At 38.5% G+C, this 19,854-nt stretch overlaps 1 protein-coding gene across 7 annotated transcripts in view; it reads left to right on the top strand.

Annotated features, from left to right (window-relative positions):
- Positions 1–19,854, top strand: part of CTNND2 (catenin delta 2) — a 632,047-nt gene that overhangs the window by 154,548 nt on the left and 457,645 nt on the right. For all 7 annotated transcript variants that reach the window (XM_075212716.1, XM_075212719.1, XM_075212718.1 and 4 more), the window contains exon 4: positions 17,649–17,683. In XM_075212716.1, coding sequence (XP_075068817.1) covers positions 17,649–17,683 — 35 coding nt within the window. The remainder of the gene's footprint in view (positions 1–17,648; positions 17,684–19,854) is intronic.

The raw sequence follows: 19,854 nt of genomic DNA, 5'->3' as shown, positions 1-19,854 counted from the left end.
TGTATTTGACTGCCACTATAAGGTATCTCAGCTGAAACACATTTGCGCTTCAGCACTCAAGCCTGGGGGCTGGGGATTTGTGTCAGAGCTCTTCCATGTACATTCCGTTTTCGAATGTTTCTATGGTCACTACATCTGATGTTATGTGACAGTGGTTGACATAATAGCCACACAATACAATGCAAATTTTAAAACATTTTCAAGCCCCCGCACCTAGAGAATAACGGCCCAATTTTGAGTAATACTGGGCCCCTGCTGTTAACTTTGGTCCTTGGATACTGTGAAATATAGTGCAAGCTCTTGTAAAACTACACATATCAGCATGTGCGGATAACTCAAGACTGCTTTAAATAAAAGTGCAATCACGCACATGGTACCAGTGCATACTTGTAACGTACACTTGTGGCACTACAAGTACAAGCGTTGCCCCCTTAAGGAATAAAAAATTATTAGCTCACTAAATATTCAATTTATTTCATAGGTGAAATAAAAAAATATAGATTCCAGTCATAGATGAATTAATAAATATAGATTGCTGCCATAAGTATTAATTCCTTTTGGCCAAAAAAAAAAAGTGACCATGATAAATACCTTCATTCTGTCTTGGTGCAATGTAACCCAATGGAAAGATAGCATATGGGAAGGGGGAAAAAAAAACACTATAAGTGGGCAGACCGCCCCTGAGAAGCACCTTTAATTAAGATCTGGGGGGCCTGGCTAACTAGCTAATTTCAGGTCTGACAGGCAATATAACTCAAACAACATTTAGGCCTAGATTTACTAAACTGCGGGTTTGAAAAAGTGGGGATGTTGCCTATAGCAACCAATCAGTATCTAGCTGTCATTTTGTAGAATCTGATTGGTTGCTATAGGCAACATCTCCATTTTTTCAAACCCGCTGTTTAGTAAATATACCCCTTAGTGTGAGCTATCCCACCTGTCAGCACCATCTCTTTTTTATTGGCAAATAAGCTGCAGTTTGCCATGCAGTTTGGCAAATCGCCGCCTAATACATTTTCCGATTTGTATGCCACTCATTTGTAAAAAATAGGATTGCAGTTTCAAATTGAGGGTTTTTATTTATGTGGTTTGAGGTGTGGTTTGGCCTTTAGTAACTTGCTTGGTTTACAAACCGCACATCAAAGTGCATGTAAACCTGCAGTTTGAGTAAACTGCACTTTAGTAAATGTTCCCCCATGTGTCTTCCTACAGACAATCAGAGTGATTAATGATTAAAAACCTACACATATTTCTTTCAAGTAGTTACAATTTATGATCTTGCATGCGTTGTCATAACCTTTGTGATTACCGATGTACTCATTGATGCCAATGAGATGTTTTTGTGATCTCTGTGATCAGTTATTATGGTGATCAATGTAAATAATGTTTGAAATGTTTATAATTAATAATATAATTATAATTTTAATGTGACTGTGGATAAAAAGTACTGTGTTTTTAATTATGTTTATTTTATTATCATAGATTTGTAAGGCTCCACAATGCTCCGCAGCGCTGTACAGTAGGGAAAACAGTACATACATAAAACAGGGGAATACAAGGTAGACAAAATAAATGCAGACATGAAAACAAAGGGTATGGAGGATCCTGCTCATTAGAGAGCTTACATTATAAGTGGAAGAGGGCACAGCTGAAACAAGTAAATGTGGTTCAGAGTGGAGATTGGGAAATTGTAAGGATGCATTAATGTGAATAGTGTTATTGGGTGGCAGATGCCCCCAGTCCAACCTGCCCGACAGGTAGTGGTTGAGGGGTGAGGGCAGTTTACTATATGACTACCACCGGGAAGTAAAATACATTTAAAATGTATGTTATCTGAATTATTATGTAAATATATATAGCACTGGTGGTCTTAAAGCTATCAGTAAAGTTAAAGGGACACTCTCACCACAATAAGGAACGAAAATAAATAAATTAGCGTTTAACACAGGGGTACAACTAGGGATGTGCACCGGCGACTTTTGAGGTCTCGTGTTTTGTGTTTTGGATCCGGATTTTCTCAATGTTTTGGGTTCGGATTTGTTTCGCAAAACACCTGCCGAAAGGTTTTGGTTCGGATTTAAGGTTTTGGATTCGGATTTTTTTTGAATAAAAACTAAAAAGTGTAAAAATCAAATTTTTGGGCTTATTTTCACTCCTACGCTATTATTAACCTCAATAACATTCAATAACAATAATTTCCACTAATTTAAAGGCTATTCTGAACACCTAACACCTCACAATATTTTTTTTTTTTTAGTACAAAACGTTGCAACGAGGTATCTTTCTGGACTGCGTAGAGGAGTGTTCCCCACAATATAATTAAAAACCCATCAACTGGTCTGAATTACACCCAAAAATAGTATCTGGACTGCGTAGAGGACTGGCCACTGGCCACCACAATATAATATATAGAAAACCTTCAACAGGTCTGAATTACACCCAAAAATAGTATCTGGACTGCGTAGAGTAGTGGGCACTGGCCACCACAATAAAATATATAGAAAACCTTCAACAGTTCTGCATTACACCCAAAAATAGTATCTGGACTGCGTAGAGGACTGGCCACTGGCCACCACAATATAATATATAGAAAACCTTCAACAGGTCTGAATTACACCCAAAAATAGTATCTGGACTGCGTAGAGTAGTGGGCACTGGGCACCACAATAAAAAATATATAGAAAACCTTCAACAGGTCTGCATTACACCCAAAAATAGTTTCTGGACTGCGTAGAGGACTGGCCACTGGCCACCACAATATAATATATAGAAAACCTTCAACAGGTCTGAATTACACCCAAAAATAGTATCTGGACTGCGTAGAGGACTGGCCACTGGCCACCACAATAAAATATACAAAAAACCTTCAACAGGTCTGCATTACACTGCACATACGGCTTCTCCTCCATCCTCTCCATCATATACATGTTGGAGTTTCAGCGTGTGAAAACCTCTTGTTTTTGATAATGTCAGTGCATTTTGAATATTTTTCAATTAGCCCCACAACACTGAATGTACTTTATCTATGATACGCATCTATCTTTCTTGACTGCGTAGTGTGGTGGCCCCGGTACACAATTTGGTACCGAGGCCACAATATAATTAAAAAACCCTCCACGGGTCAGAATTCCACCAAAAAAGGGTATGGACTGCGTAGCGTGGTGTGCCTGGAACACAATTTTTTACAGCGCCAACAATATAATTAAAAAATTGGGCATCAACTGTCACCGTTGTTTAATATCTGATACACCTAAATATGGACTGCACAGTGGAGTGGCCCCGGTAGTAAATTTGGTGCCGGGGCCACAATACCTCCTCCAACTTCCAAGTGTAGTGTTTATAAAGACAGACAGCGTCGAAGTGTTATTAGTTGACTTTCTTAACCCTAAAATTGTCCCTGTTGCAAATATTCGTGCAATGGAGAGTTACTTTTTCATTGAAAGACTCAAGCTTTCAAGTGTAGTGTTTATAAAATATAAACAACAATACAGTAGTTCTAGAGCACGTCAATCCCTCTTGTTTTAAATTATGACAGGGCATTTTACTTTTCGTTTAATTTCCTGAATTTGTTTAAATTTGGTTTTACTTTTTGAACATGGCAAATGACTGTTGATTGGTCATATAATGCAAAAAAAAAGTTCCAAGATGGAATTGTCCTTGGGCTCTCCCACCCACCCTTATGTTGTTGAAATAGGACATGCACACTTAAACAAACCAATCATTTCAGCAACAGGGCCTACCAAACAACTTTGGCTGAAATGATTGGTTTGTTTGGGCCCCCACACCAATAAAACAATTCTTCTCTCCCTGTACAAACTAAACAGGCTCTACTGAGGAAAGATGTCGTCCTCATCCTCAACCTCTGATTCCTCTCCCCCTACAGTGTGTACTTCCTCCTCCTCATACATTATCAATTGGTCCCCGCTGGACTCCACAACCACAGGTCCCTCTGTACTGTCTGGAGGGCAGTGCTGTACTTCATTGAGGAATTGATTATTCATTTTTATAAACATCATTTTTTCAACGTTGTGAGGAAGCAACCTCCTTCGCCGCTCACTGACCAGGTTCCCAGCTGCACTAAAACCTCTTTCAGAGTACACACTGGAGGGGGGACAAAGCAGTTAAAAAATAGAGCCAGTTTGTACAGGGGCTTCAAAACTGCCTTTTGGAGTTCTACCACCTCACTACCTCTAGTTAATTTAGATTGCAAGGCTTGTAAATATAAATACTTTGAAGATAAAAAAAGCAGCACAGACTGTGGAGCTAGAAAGTGTAATTAAATGGACCACGTTACTTTGGTGGCTATCTAGGCCCCCACCCCCCCCGCCCTACACTTGTAGTTGAATATAAATAAAGCAGCCTGCATAGACTGTAGAACTAGAAATTCAAATATACTAAGAAATGGACAAAGGCAGTTTGGTATCTGTCTGCATCAGATCCCCTCTCCACTAGGAGTAAAACAGAAAACTATTCAGCCGTTATATAATCTAGAATATAAATAAAAATTGAGAAAGGCAATTTGGTATCTGTCTGCATCATAATCATCAACACCCTCCTCAGCGCCAGCTACATCAATATCCTCCTCCCGGTGTACAACATTCACACCTTTATTAGCCAAATCTGTAACTGGACTGTGGGTGATCCTTCCAGCATATGCAGAGGGCGTGCTGCAAATGCTGGATGAGTCACCTCTTCCCGTACAGTGATGGGAAGGTCAGGGTTCACAACCAACAACACCCTTGGACTCGCCTTGGGGATTTGTGATGTCATCTGTTTAGAAGGCAGAGTTCTTTGCTGTTTTGTTGTTGTTGCTGACAGCATAACTCTCTTAAATTTTTTGTAGGGGGGGGAGGAGGAGGGCTTAGATCCTTGGGTGAAGCTGGACCACTAGTCATGAACACGGGCCAGGGCCTAAGCCGTTCCTTGCCACTACGTGTCGTAAATGGCATATTGCCAACTTTACTTTTCTCCTCAGCTGATTTTAGGTTTCTCTTTTTGCTATTTTTTGAGAACTTGGGCTTTTTGGATTTTACATGCCCTGTACTAGGAGATTGGGCATCGGGCTTGCCAGACGATGTTGATGGCATTTCATCGTCTATGTCATGACTAGTGGCAGCAGCTTCAGCATTAGGAGGAAGTGGGTCTTGATCTTTCCCTACTTTACCCTCCAAATTTTGGTTTTCCATTATATGTAGCACAAGAGAGCGTACCCCTAAGCCACACACACTCGGCAAAGCCTTTAAAAATTATATGCGGCACAGGAGAGTAGCACTGGACTTATACTGCTGAATCAGTGAACTTTGTAATAGCAGTACCACTGGACTTATACTGCTGAATCAGTAAACTTTGTAATAGCAGTACCACTGGACTTATACTGCTGAATCAGTGAACTTAGTAATATTGCAGTACCAATGGGCTTATACTGCAGGATTGGTTTTGCAAATTTTGTTGTAATTAATTTTTTTTAAAATTATTTTTTTGTATTTTTTTTTATAACTTTTTTTAATTTTTTAAACACTTGGGAATAATGGGGAAATAACTATGCCCTTAGAAGCACAGAGCACAGGACACAGCACCACTGGACTGAACAGGACACAGCACAGGACCCAGCAGCACCACTGAACTCAAAATTGACAGAGCACAGCACACAACACCACTGGACTGATACTGCAGAATGTGTGAACTTTGAAATATTGCAGTACCACTGGACTTTTACTGCTGAATGTGTGAACTTGGTAATATTGCAGTACCAATGGACTTATACTGCTGGATTGTTTTTGCAAATTTGGTTATAATTATTTTTTTTTAAAAAAATGTATTTTTATTTTTTTTCATTTTTTAAAAACTTGGGAATAATGGGGAAATAACTATGCCCTTAGAAGCACAGAGCACAGCACACAGCACCACTGGACTGAACAGGACACAGCACAGGACCCAGCAGCACTACTGAACTCAGCAGGACAGAGCACAGGACACAGCACCACTGGACTGATACTGTAGAATGTGTGAACTTTGTAATATTGCAGTACCACTGGACTTTTACTGCTGAATGTGTGAACTTGGTAATATTGCAGTACCAATGGGCTTATACTGCAGGATTGGTTGTGCAAATTTTGTTGTAATTAAAAAAAAATTAAATTAGTTTTTTGTATTTTTTTAAATAACTTTTTTTTATTTTTTTAAACACTTGGGAATATTGGTGAAATAACTATGCCCTTAGAGAAGCACAGAGCACAGGACACAGCACCACTGGACTGAACAGGACACAGCACAGGACCCAGCAGCACCACTGAACTCAGAAGGACAGAGCACAGGACACAGCACCACTGGACTCAGCACAGCACAGCACAGCACAGAACTGAACTGAACAGAACTGAACAGCACGAGATATAGCAGGACAGAGGACCACCTAACACACCCTCCCTCTACCCTGATCAATGCCCGAGTGAAGATGGCGGCGACTAGCGGGGAATTTATAGGATCCGAGTATCGCAAGATCCGACAACGGGATTATGAGTCAGAGCCTCAGTTTCAGATTTGAATTTGGCGCCAATACCCGGATCTGTCTCGGATCCGACTCGGATCGGCAACGTTCGGGTGGGCTCGGATTTCATAAATCCGAGTGCTCTCATCTCTAGGTACAACCATTATAGGTGCAGGGAAAGTAGCTGCTATGGTCCATCATTTGTCGGAGCCCTGCATTATGTATATATGTGAGTTTTTCACCATTTGGCAGTACATAGGGACACTTAGAAATATTACTGATTTTACACACTCATTAAGTATTTTTTTATATCTGCAGGACTGTTTTGCAATGTGTAGTTAGCAATATATTCCTTGTATAGATTTTTACATGTGATAGCTGTCTATAGCTGCTTACCTCCCCACCCACGTTCTCACTGGCTGGCTCTCTGACTCAAGCTTCCCTTCAGAGCTGCTGTAAAACACATATAGGACCTCATTTAGATTCGGACGCAAAATCTCTTTTAGGCGCATCCAACAAAAAAACACTATCACGCATGTGCAGAAAGCACCATATCCGCCTGCATTTTAGACGCAATTAACACTTGCGACAGCTTGCGACTCACTGCAAGAGAATGGGGCGGAACGTGGAACTGTGAAGGCGTGACCATGTAAATAAATCCTAGTCACAGTGAGACGCAGACGCAACACACGTCAAAACAGGGCTAAAGCTGTGGGGCAGGAATTAGGTGGCACAAGTGGTTAGCTAGCTGAAGGAACTGCTTGCAGGGTATTACGAGTGGGACGCAACTGGGATTGCTTGCCCCTCGTAATACACTACCAAGCTGTGGTACACTCCCACTCCTACACTTCTTAAACGGACTTTGCGTCCGACTCTAAATGAGATCCATAATGTAACTTGCTTACTTTGATTAATAGTTTTGCAGGGTCAAACGCAGGATTTCTAGAGGGATGGTTTCCATTCCACACTGGCTGTGTATGCAAGGGGCATGGCTATCATCTGAAACAGTGCAAGGCTGCTCTCCATCTCTTATATTAAATTAATAGTATTTACATTTAATAAATAGACCTATTTCCTCCCTTCCAGCCCCAACATTGAATTAGTAGCCTCCACCTTTAATAAATACACCTATTTCCCCCTAGTTAGCCCCAACATTAAATAAATAGCATTCAGAATTAATAGATATAGCTAATTCCCCACCACCATATCCTGACATTAAATTAATGGTATTCAAATGTAATAAATACAACTATTTGCCCCTAAACAGCCCCAATATTAAATAATTGGTATTTACATTTAATAAATAACTAATTAAATGCAGGTAAATATAGTTGAATTTATTCATCCTACCTATCACCAATGTAAGTGTTCTTAATCTTATTGGAATGGAACACCTGAATGGTATGCTCACTTGCAAATACAGCTAAAAAAAACATTCCCAAATTGGAGTACAATAGGTGTAATTCTAATAAAATGTGCATATATATCATATAATATATATGTTAACTATTCAACCGAAGTGTGTACCTTATTAGGAAATACATAAAAATATATATTTTTATCTCTAAGAACCACTGCACATCAATATTAATTTTGTTTAGGATTCATAAATGGTACATAATTACATATAAACTCCTTTCATATTATAAATGATAGTTGAAAATACTTTTAGGTGTATAAAAAAACAAATATATATCCTAACGCTTATATCACTATATCCAGACAAATATCCCATTTACCTGTTGGAATATGGACTGTTCTTTTAACAGGACACATATAGGTCAAATATTAAACAAAAATTCTTAAAACATATGATTCAATCACTATACCAAAAGTCAGTGGCACTATATAAGATCCAAATACTAGAAAATAATCAAACCTGAACTGCATCTATCTTACAAATGAAACAATAAATGCGTATATAATAGTCACATATGTATACCTCAAATATATAGGACTAATAAAAGAAATAAGTTGCAACAGTAAATCAGGTGTCCAATAACATGATCTAACTCTGTTTATTCAAATATATCACTTACCAAAGGGTAAATCGGTGGTACGTATGACATGCTGGCCACCCCGTGAAAGAGAGGGGCGGGACGCATAACACAGTTGGGCGGAACTGATCTGTAGGTCCACGGCTGCTCCCGAGAAAGGGGACCAGCTTGATAACAGTTCTGGCTAGAGGGGGGGTGGCAACTGGAATCCCCTCCTAAGTGCGCGCCTACTCTGCTGGAGCTGTGAGTGGGAACAAATGGTAACCCTAACCGCGAGTGATGTGGTAGATCACGGTCCCTTTTCCCGTACCCTTTGTCCTGATTTCCAAACTTCTAATGTTGGGGGCTGTGGTGCAGAAAGAATAACAATGGACTCTGACAAGCATAGGGCAGCAGGCTGTAGTGACATCATAACATGACAACCCAACTTCCCCATTAATTACTTGGAGCCAGCAATCTTGTAGTATTCAAATACTGCACATCAAATCCTATTACTGGGCAGGTAGCAGGGGAGGGCTGCCAATTTTAACCCAGGGGACAAAACTCGACTTAGCAGCCTATTAGGAACATTTTAAAGGACATAAAAAACAGGTGGCACAAGGTAGCCCACTATGGGACTGGCCAGGGGGGGCAAAAGGCCCCCAGCCCAGCCTACTCCTGGCACCAAGTGCTTGAGGGGGGAGAGCAGTTCAGTATATGACTACCACCTGAAGGTAAAGTATGTTTAAAAAATAATTTAATAAACAAAATTACATTTTAATTCCAAATAAACCATTTTGTACCATAATATGAACTAAATTATTAAATAGCAACACAATGATAGTGTCAGTAAAGTTTAACTGAGCCATCCAATATAACGTATTATTTTCAGAATCTAATAATTCTGGAATATTAAAACCAATTTGCATTTTGAGGCAGAATAGATTCAAATCTAGAGGATGACTTTTCTGGACTTTTTTCAAATAGTATTTTACTCATCTCAAAATAAAGAGCAATGATTCATGAAACGTGAGTGAAGCTTTTGTGCTGCTCTCAATTGTGCCTGAGTGATTAGATTGACAGCTGTTGGTGGTTTGTGAGTTGGACAGGATGCCTAGCTAGCATATGTGGCTTTGTCTCCCAAGTGTGAGGACACTTGGGGACTATTGGAGAACTAGATAATAAGAATAAAAGTATAATAGGCCTATTAGATGAGTAAGGCTGGGTACACACTGGCGTTTTGTCAGCCAATTATTGGACCAATCACCCGATAAACGACTGTTTGGCTAGATATCGCTTCAGTGTGTATACTTACATGCTGAACGACAGTGTCCGATGTACTGATCGTCGTTTCATTTAGTTGGTCGGCATGTTTAATAATCGTTCCAATCACCTGCCGATCAGCTTTCACAGGTACTTGTCACTCCGTTCAAATGCATGCAGTTCCTCGAGCTGCCCCTTTCTCTTCTCCTTGTCCTTCCGTGCTGCAGCTAACCCGAAGGAACTATAAAGTTGCTTCCAAAGAAGTAAACAGGAGCCACACTTTAGTGTAACGCTGGATGACAGGACTAGCCTGCAGCGTAACAATCTGTGGAAAACCCCCCCGGAGGCCGAACTTCAGTGCAGACCCTTCACCCCTGAGAGGTCCCTCAATGCCGACTGTTTTGTTTTTTTTAAACCTATTTTTTTTTCTTTCTTCTATATTTTTTTCCTGCGGGGTGGAAGGGCGGGGGGCTGTCTCTGCCACCTTCGTTGGTGGGGGAGCAGGATACTAATAAAAAACAAAACAAAAAATAAAAATACTCACATGATAGCGGCGCCGGCACTGCTCAATTTTTTTAACATGCTCAACTATAAGGGAGGCCCTATGAAGTTATTGTACCGGGGCCTTAAATTCCTCTTGGCAGCCCTGCCTGAGAGCACATGACTTCAAAGTGCTTGACAGGAGGAGATTTATTACAGAGACACATAGGGGACAGCGCAGAACAGCAGAAAGTGTGAGTGCTGGTGCTGCTGGCATGTTGCTTCAGCCAGGAATCCAGTCACATGTATGAGAGACACACAGATCTGAAGCTAAATCGTTCACAGGAATCGGCATGCCGATCGGGATTTTTTTTTTCCCCTGTCGTGGAGAAAGTTGGTAAAATTATCGCATCATTGTAAGTTTCTTGTAGTGTGTACCTAGCCTAAGAAATGCATAAAAACAATCAATTATGTCATGATTATTTTTACGTAGTTTGTAAATGGCAATGATATATCTGGACATATAATCAAATATATAACCAAAGACAATGGTCATATTAGGGAATCGTATTAAATCATAAAAAACCATAATAGATAGAAAGCAAAAATGGTGACATGGCTTTCCAAACAAATATGATTTTCTTCAGTGTCTTATTGAGGAACCCATTCAGCTCAAAATCCAATTTATTTCATTCAGTACTAAATTGTATACTCTGAATATGAATTGCATTTCGGCCTGTGGTAATCTAACATTAACATTATGTAATTACATACTGTAAATTCGTCCAGCTATTTGCTATGCATTGGATGCCCCAAAAATTTCTTCTGTAACTCTGATGTACCTTTTCAAAATGTTACATAATAGAGTGGCTGTCTAATCTTTTTTTCACATTCCATGTGTCCATAAATGCTGGTCTTCAAGGGACAACCCACATAGAACATACCAGTCACATTCAATTAAATAGATGACATATTTGTATGACATGTAATACGTTTCTTAACTACAGATACCCAATTGCTTCCCTCAAAATTAACAGTAAGCAGTAAAACAATTTGAATACAAAAAAAAGTGTTTGTAGGGTCAAGCTCAGTACCTACTGTCGTTAATTATATGTTTTACACATTTTTAACGTGAGTAGAATGCATGTAATTGAAAACATTTATTTTTCATATCACCGTACTTCCTGCCAATTACTAGCATTGGGTAATGTTATATTTTCCGTTCTGTTTTCAGAACACATCTTCTCTGTCCAATGGGTTTAACACATTGGGTAAGTCTACAGTGGGATCCAAACACTAGCAGCGAATGCATGTCAAACAGGGGACATGAGATTTCATTTGTATTTTTAGTAACGTTTAAAAAAGCTGACACAACACCAGTGGGTATCTATCCTTATTATTCATTTGAAAAAAAACCCCTCTGGAAATCCTCCATTTACTCTTTAATTGAGACGATTAGATGACATTAGACTCTGTCTTCATTGAAATTGTTTGTCATACTTTCCTTCCTTTCTCTCCTGTTTAACTGCCAGAAGTTCCTAATGTGTCTGATGATACTAATGCTGTTGGTATTATGATTGCAATTTGGCAGATGCCTCAGTAGATTTTCATTTAGCTTGGGATTGTGATGTTATGCACATTATTATATTATATGTTTAGGATGTTGCACAATCCTTTACTAAAAATTGTCATTGTGTCAGCTTCTGCTGCTTCCCCATAAATATTTGTTTTAACTGATTTCAATATCCTGGACATTCATAGGTATGCGGTAGGCAACTGAACATTCATTTAAAATTCCATTAAATTTGAAAATTACTAGGTTACCTGAATAATCAAATTTATAAGCCAGCATTATTTGCAAACTAATAAAAAATAAGTAATGTTTCTGTGAAGGCCATTTATTTGGTGACACTCAGCACCAAATTTACATGTAGTTTATTTTGTCATACACCGGGCTCTCAAATTCTGTCACTTACCCCTCCGCTGTCTTTCTAAGCTGTCCCTGCGGTCCTCAGGCTATGCTGGTTTCAGATCTATCTGCAAGATGCTACCTAGTCTGTCTCCACTCTAGATATCCCTTTAGAATCAGTGTATGGGTGCTGCCATCTTGGATTCAGTCACATAATCCATCCCAGCAACTCAGAGTTCTGCTTTAGTCCAGCTGATCGTAGTCTCCAAACAGGAAACAACAACAACTAGTATAAAAAGACTTCCTGGAGCCCTTACCTGTTGCCAGTGCAACATTGTATTATCCAAATGCCATCCTGATTCCCAGCAGTCGGCAGTCTTTTCTATTGTTCCAGCTCAGACAGTGCAGTCTGCATTCTGGTCCCGGTTCAGCAATCCAGTTCCTGACTGGTCTCCTCTGCTAGTCTATCACCATCTGTACCAGTCCTTTTATTTACATGCAAAGGAACATAATCAGGCTACCCAGCTTTGTGTATCTAGTCACCAGCCTAACTCCAGCGGCAACCCAGTCCAGACAGATTCTCAGGTGTGACATATTTGACTATTTGACCTGAGAAGAGTGCTTAAGTCTGTGGTTCTCTGTTTCTTTTGTTATGGCATTAACTGCACATTTTTAAGTCATTGAACAGAAGACTGAAATTAGGATCACCTTGAAGGATGCCAAAGCCATCATAAATTCAATGATTTGCCGTTGCTTAGGATATACTGTAAGTACACCATATATCATCATCATCCTCATCAACATTTGTTTATATACAGAGCCAGCAAATTCTGTAGCACTTTACAATTGGGGACAAACAATACTGAGTAAAACAGACAGAGGTCAGAGGGACCTTGTTACAAGCTTACAATCTATGGGAGCATCAAAAGCTCCATAACACATTTATTGATACTTTTTTGTTGATTTTCAAAGAGATACCAACATTGATAGGGCTATTCACTCTGACAAAGACTTCAATTTTCAACTACTATAACACCAATGTGTTCTATATATGTATGTTTCTAGGCTATGTGTAAATAAGGGTAAACACTTATTTTTGCATGCCACCAACAAAATGCTTTGCACATTATTACAACTTTCAGGATAAGAAGCTCTCTGGTCCTGTCTGCACTTCTAACACCAGTAAATACAGTTCTTGTTTTTTGACCATATGTTGCTGCTGTTGCATCTGGGTTTTTGTCAATGGTGAAACTACATGAGGCCATGATAATCTTATGATTTTCAGGTGATGTTGCTGTTAACAGAGGAGGGGGGGGGGGGTGCTCTTCAATCTTTTAACACTAACAATGTGTAAGTAATTTTGTTCAACAAAATTTATGTGGTTCATTTAAGCATGTTTATATTACTCCATATTTAACTCCCTCATTGCTGGATGGATTTTTGCGAATACTGCTTTAAGTAGGTGTACAATCACTGCATCTCTTCGATTGTTTAAATTTTAGACAATATTTTTGCCGCCTCTTTTTCTTTACCACTATGTCTAAAATTAGTAATTGTAGGAAACACAAAAGAATATATATGAAGAGGGTGGTGAAGTAAACAGCAATTAGCTAATATCACATGACTAATAATTGCAAAACAGAGGGAATAATTATGTTGCAACAATGACAGAACTACTGGTCGGTGGCAAAAATAAATACCCATTAGTCATTTTCTGGTACACCAAATCAAGATCAGTTGTATTAATTTGAGCTTCTATTGCAGTGTTGTCCTGAATTAGCAGTACTATACCATGTGATGAAAACATAGTTTGAGTGATGATAACCAGCAAGTTTGATTGACCACAGATACCTTTTTTTTAATGTTTGTGATGGAAAATGACTAAATGCAACAGGACAGAGCAATTCTCACGATGATTAATAGGTGTGTTAGTCACTACTAGTCAGTGGGCAAACCTGAAAAACCACTACTATTTCCTTGGTACAACAAATCAAGATCAATATTATAAATTTGAGCTGCTGTTATGTATTATTCTTCTTGCAATGCTTTGCTGTACTATTCCTGTCACTGCTAATACCCCAACCAATATGCGAAAGTCACATTACACTAGTTGTACTCAATATGATAATGGAATGAAGTGTCATGTGCGCAAGGGAAATATTGTTTTAACACATTTTACATATAATATGTAATAAAATACAAACACCCACACATCTGTCATTTATCTCATAAAGATTAAATGAGATTCTTCTTTTGTGCAATAGCTGAAGTAGAAATGACAAATAAGTAATCAGTAGGTGGCCTCAGTATGATATAATATAGCCACAATGCTAATGAATTGTGTAATAATAGCTGGAAGGTGCAATATGCTAGCAGCAAATTAGAAGCGGCTAAAAAGGGCTGCTGATGATGATCATCATCATGGCATATCTTTAAATCAGCCCTCAAGAACCCCTAAGGGATACACCTTGTAAAGAGGCATATCTGAGGATCTGTTCAAGTGTCTAACTATGTTGCATCTCCACTCTAGGGGTCATGCTACACTTATGTGAACACACCCTTACTGTACCAAACTGATGCAGTCCATCATTCCATGCATAACGGAACGCAAGTCTAAGATTTGCATTTTGGTGCACATGCTCATTACAGAAATTAATTTATTTGTGACACAAAAATTTAAGTACGTCCAAATCTAAATCAGTCCCTTAATGTTTTCCATTTTCAATTGACTGTAAGCATATATTTAAATATAAAATAGGTTAAAAGAATATTCATTTTTGTCTGACATACATGGCTTATCATTGCTGTATCATTACCTTTTGCATTGAAAGTGATTGAATTAAAGATGTTCTGAATTTATGTTGGTAGAAAAATACAAACAATTTCAGTGGAATTTTCATTAATCAATAAAAAGGTTGTTTATCATTATGGTGTTATAAAATTGTTGGTAAAACACAAAAGTTGGCAGCCTTGTGGTTATGTAATGCAAAGGAAAAACATACTATCCTATATACTCAGGGGCGCACGGAGCATTTTTAAGGGGGGGGTTTCCCCTCCACCGGGAAAAAAAAAGTGAGAGAACTGCCGCGCATGCGCAGCAGCTCTGTTTAGGCAGCACTGTATTATACAGCAGCCGCGGCGCTGTCAAAGAAGCGTCCGCGGCGGTGCTGTATACAATACATGCTATGTAGGGCACTTTTTCAGCGGAGGGGAGAGGTTTCTGGAGACCGAAAAACCCCCCTGCGTGCGCCACTGATACTTTCAATGAGACACATTTTCACTTTCCATTTGTACTTCTGTGGAAAAGCGCTTTTCTAGGCACACTTTGACCAACATAAAAGTCTCTCATGATTAGTTTGAGACAAAAATCAGGCTAAATCAAAAAATATTTTAGGAGAAAATGAAAAAGTTAAATTAAATAAAGTAGGTGGTCCTAAAGTGTTAGTAGGTTACACTTTGAAGTGGCATTTCACGCTTTCCTCTATGTGCATTTTCAGGCGTGTCTAATAACCCACAAGGCTAGGTGTACATATTGCTTGATGCAGAGTTGAACATACACCTATTTACATATTTTCTCTCTGTGCATGCCCGCAAGTACATACGTTAATGCAGAGTTGCATACAACCACACTTGTGCCAGCTTGTGTCTGAAGAGACATGACAGAGGGGAAAAGGTGTTCTAACGTAAGCCGTAAAGATATGTTTGTAGCATTGCAAACTGATGCAGATCTTAACGCAGACTCAGATACACCTTTTACAACCATATTCTTTGCATTGGCTCCTAATACAAGCCGATGATCATGATGACATTCACAAGCACTAGCTAACCTCTTCTGGTTGGCTAATTGCAGTTTCACCTCTGAAGCTACTGGGTGCATTCTTCATTGATTGTGCATATATTATAGGATTTTGTTTTATCTTTCATTTGTGTGTGAATGGGCTATACGCTATAAAAACTATTTTTTTTTACAAAGTTTTATTGGATTTATGACCTGGTTCTGTGTAAGTGGAATTAAATACTCCCGACATAAACCTTGTGTATATGCTACCTCTGCAGAGCTGGATGCATCTTAAGATGCGTTTGACTCAGTATATGGGCTGAAATACACTATCTTTACACATTTTTGGGTTGTTGCATTCAACTCTGCACCAGGCCCATAAAGTCTGGGATGGCACTTTTTTGTGGTTCATAAAGGGAGAGAAAAAGGCTGTGCGCTTTCCTGCAAATAAGGGAATGCAGCTGTAAATGTGATTTCTATACCTTTATCTCATTAAAATTATCTTTTTCTGTAAAACAAATCATGTACCAATTTGTCATGTTGGAGCAAAAGTAATGCAATTCATGCAACTTATCTGTACTCAAGCCAGGTGCAATTGTGCAAAAGTAGGCACATTGTAATAAAACTGCAATTGCACTACAGTATTGCACATTTGCACAACAGGCTTAGGGGCTGATTTATAGTTCTGGGAAAATTTGCAGTCAAGCAAATCATTTTCCACTTCAAGGTGAGCAAATATTAACTTTTTTTGCATGCAGGGCGCATACTTCATGCTCTTGGCTGATGTACACACACTGGGGTGCCAAGATGGGTTGTAGGTTTGGTGCTTGCTATTATATGTGCAATCTGACCTGGATTAAAGGCAGAGAGAAGTGAATACGTGGGCCAATACCTTTCTATTGATCTGCTTGGTTACCCCCCTTAAGCCGAATGAGCAGCCCTTATGCGCCAGGGGCGTATCCAGAGAGCGTGATTGGCCCCCATAGCCAGTTAAATTTTAATGTCACATGCTGCACATTACATAGAGGGATCTGAAGGCCAAGAGGCTGGTAGAAGATCATGCCTGACCTCTCTGATTGTGTAGCATTCTGATTAGTTAATGGCTGGAGCAATCCACCAATCAGAGGAGCATCTGCTAAATGGCCCCCTCCATTAAAACAAGTCTAGACCTGCCCCTGCTATGGTGCCACCAGGAAGCGGTCACACCCAGCCCCGAGGTTGCTCTCAGTGGTCCTGCACACATATACAGGCAAGCTTTATCTGTAAGCAGCATTTTAAAGTAGTGCTTGGCTATGCCCCCACCTCACATTCCTAAATCAAATTGTGCATTTTACATTTTGCCCCCTGCACCTAGTAAATGGATTTGCACTTAATGCTAAATCAATGCCTTAGTGTTGACAAGTACAGTTGGAGGCTTTTTATTTTTGACATAACATGCAACAGCAGCTAATTTCAGAAATAGCATTTTACCAACTATTAATAAGACTTAACATGAAAGTGTTGCAGGGTCTAGCTCAGTACCTACTGCATAACAAGAGATGAGACATACAATACATTAAAAGATGAGACATTTGACATGTTAAATATTTTGGCAATGGCTTAAGTTTAGGAATAGCATTTTGATTGTGTGATATAATTTAACTTTCATAAGAAGGCTCCCATTTTGGTGATGGATGAAAACTATGATTTTTATTTTTAAATTTAGAAATAAAATATAATTTATTCTACAATTTTCTTATGCTTTCTTTTTCTTTTCAGTTCAACGGAGGAACAGTACCGCTGGCAAACACAAGGTGAAAATTCTTAATTTATGTTTTGTCTTATCATTCAAATTATATAGTTTATTTCACGTTATGTAAAAATTGGGATATTATAATACAGTATATGTTTATTTGTCAACAAAGATTGCTACAACTGCAATTATATGTTTAACAATCAAATTTTACGATCTTTTCACTCATGGAGCAATTTAAATGTGAAATATTTGATATTTTCAGCATGCCTATTAAACATATTGCTTTATTGCTTCTTGTAGTAATCATTAAAAATATTTAAACTATGAACCCATTGCAAAAATCATGCTAAATTGGACAAGATCTGGCTGTTTATAGTCAAAGATCCAATGGTAAGAATCTGCTATCCTTGCCTTCAGAGGTCAGTGGATAATGTGCTTTACCTCAAACAATGAATGCTTCGAGTCAAGAGAAGAATATAGCTGTGCTGTCTTACCTATTGACATAAATTCATCTGCAGCAGATTGCATCACAGACTTGCTAAAAGCAGTGACATATGTATTGCGTTTACTATATAAATCACATTTAAACTCAAGGGTAAATGCAATATTTTTACAGAGAAGACTTCAATCTTGCCTTTCACTATACATTTTTATTATATATAGTCTGCATATAATACATGCAGTATATAGATAGCAAATATTATCTACATGTCCTGCCCTAGAAGATCATACAAATCAAGTGCATTGAAAAAGGAATCAGTGCAAGTAAGTGCGCCTGCAATTCAAAAGTTTCTCTTCATGCATTCACTAAATCTGGTGTAGAGAGTATGAAACAATGAGCTTGACTCACAGTGGCAAACTATTTGTTTGCCACTGTTTGCCCTCGAAACAACATTAAATTCATTGCAGTTTTATAACTTAACTCTGAAGGTGAGTTGCGTCAGAGGACCTGCTGACAGGGCTTCTGTAATAACTAGATTATACAAGAGCAGTGTTGTAACTACAGACACATTTTGCAGACACAATTTTCAGTATGGATAATAAATAGAATGTTTAATGATCTGTTGCAGAATAATGATTAATGATGCATACAGTCAAGGATTGTTTTGATTTTGTACAAATATGTAAAATATATTAGTATTGTATAGCCACAATATTTACACCGTATGTACAGAACTCAAGGCAATGCCAAATGTTTACATTATATTGAGTTATAGAATTAAAATGATATTGATTTGGAGTGGAAGCTATAATTTCAAGTGACAAAGAATTAGGAAGTCACTTGTTGTTAGTGATGGTCATGACCATTGCAAATATATTAAAAATCCCAAGAGTGGGGATTTCCTTCCCTTCGTTTTAACGAGTACATTTGCTTTGTCTACCTTGTATGTCCCACTTTTATATATCCTCTGTTTTTCCTATTGTTTTGAGCTGCAGAGCACTGTGGTGCCTTAAAAATCAGACAGCAATATTACTATTTATAATAATACTATGCAAACTTTTTCAGCTGAAGCATTGATTATTCCAAAAACCAATCCTAACAAGGGAAAGAGCATAGGTATATCAGATCAGTAGGAGTAACTTTGTAAAGCTTTTTTTCAGACTAGATTAATACATATAAATTTAAAATCAATCAGGGAAGTTAATTTTAATACAATGGGTTTGGTGGCTGGCCCTTGATCCAATAGATAGAAATTCTTGATTTATTAAAAAAAAATAGATTTGCGCTTTTATTTTATTTTTAAAAAGGTGCTGGGAGTAGCATAGCATTCTTAATATTGTGGCAGTGAAGGAAACATTTTACTTAATGTAAATGTGCTCCAGAATCTACTTTGATTAGCATGTATTAGTGGACTGTGTACAGTATGCAGGGCAGAGTTAAAAACTCACCTCTGTTCCTGTAGTTAAAGAATTTCAGTATGATGTTTCAGGATAAGGGGAGGGGTGTGAGTTGGTAATATATCTGCTCTTTCAATACATAACATTGGGAACAAGGCTACAAGGCTTAGGTTCTAATAGTATGAGCCATGGTTTGATATGCATGTAGTAATGGAGTGATTTCAGTCTTCCAGCATTTTTGCACCTCAACTGTCCTGCGTTTCTCAGAATGAAACACAATTGCGCAGTTGACAGTTCGGTCATTAGATGCATTTTACTATGTCCTTTAAATTTTACTTTATTGCACATAATTGATTTCATTGCCTTTTTCCCCAGAACCCAATTCCAATG

Source organism: Mixophyes fleayi, chromosome 5 (genome assembly GCF_038048845.1).
Source record: "Mixophyes fleayi isolate aMixFle1 chromosome 5, aMixFle1.hap1, whole genome shotgun sequence".
NCBI classification, from domain to species: domain Eukaryota; kingdom Metazoa; phylum Chordata; class Amphibia; order Anura; family Limnodynastidae; genus Mixophyes; species Mixophyes fleayi.
Note: the sequence above shows the minus strand (reverse complement) of the source record. Positions and strands in the feature narration are given on the sequence as shown.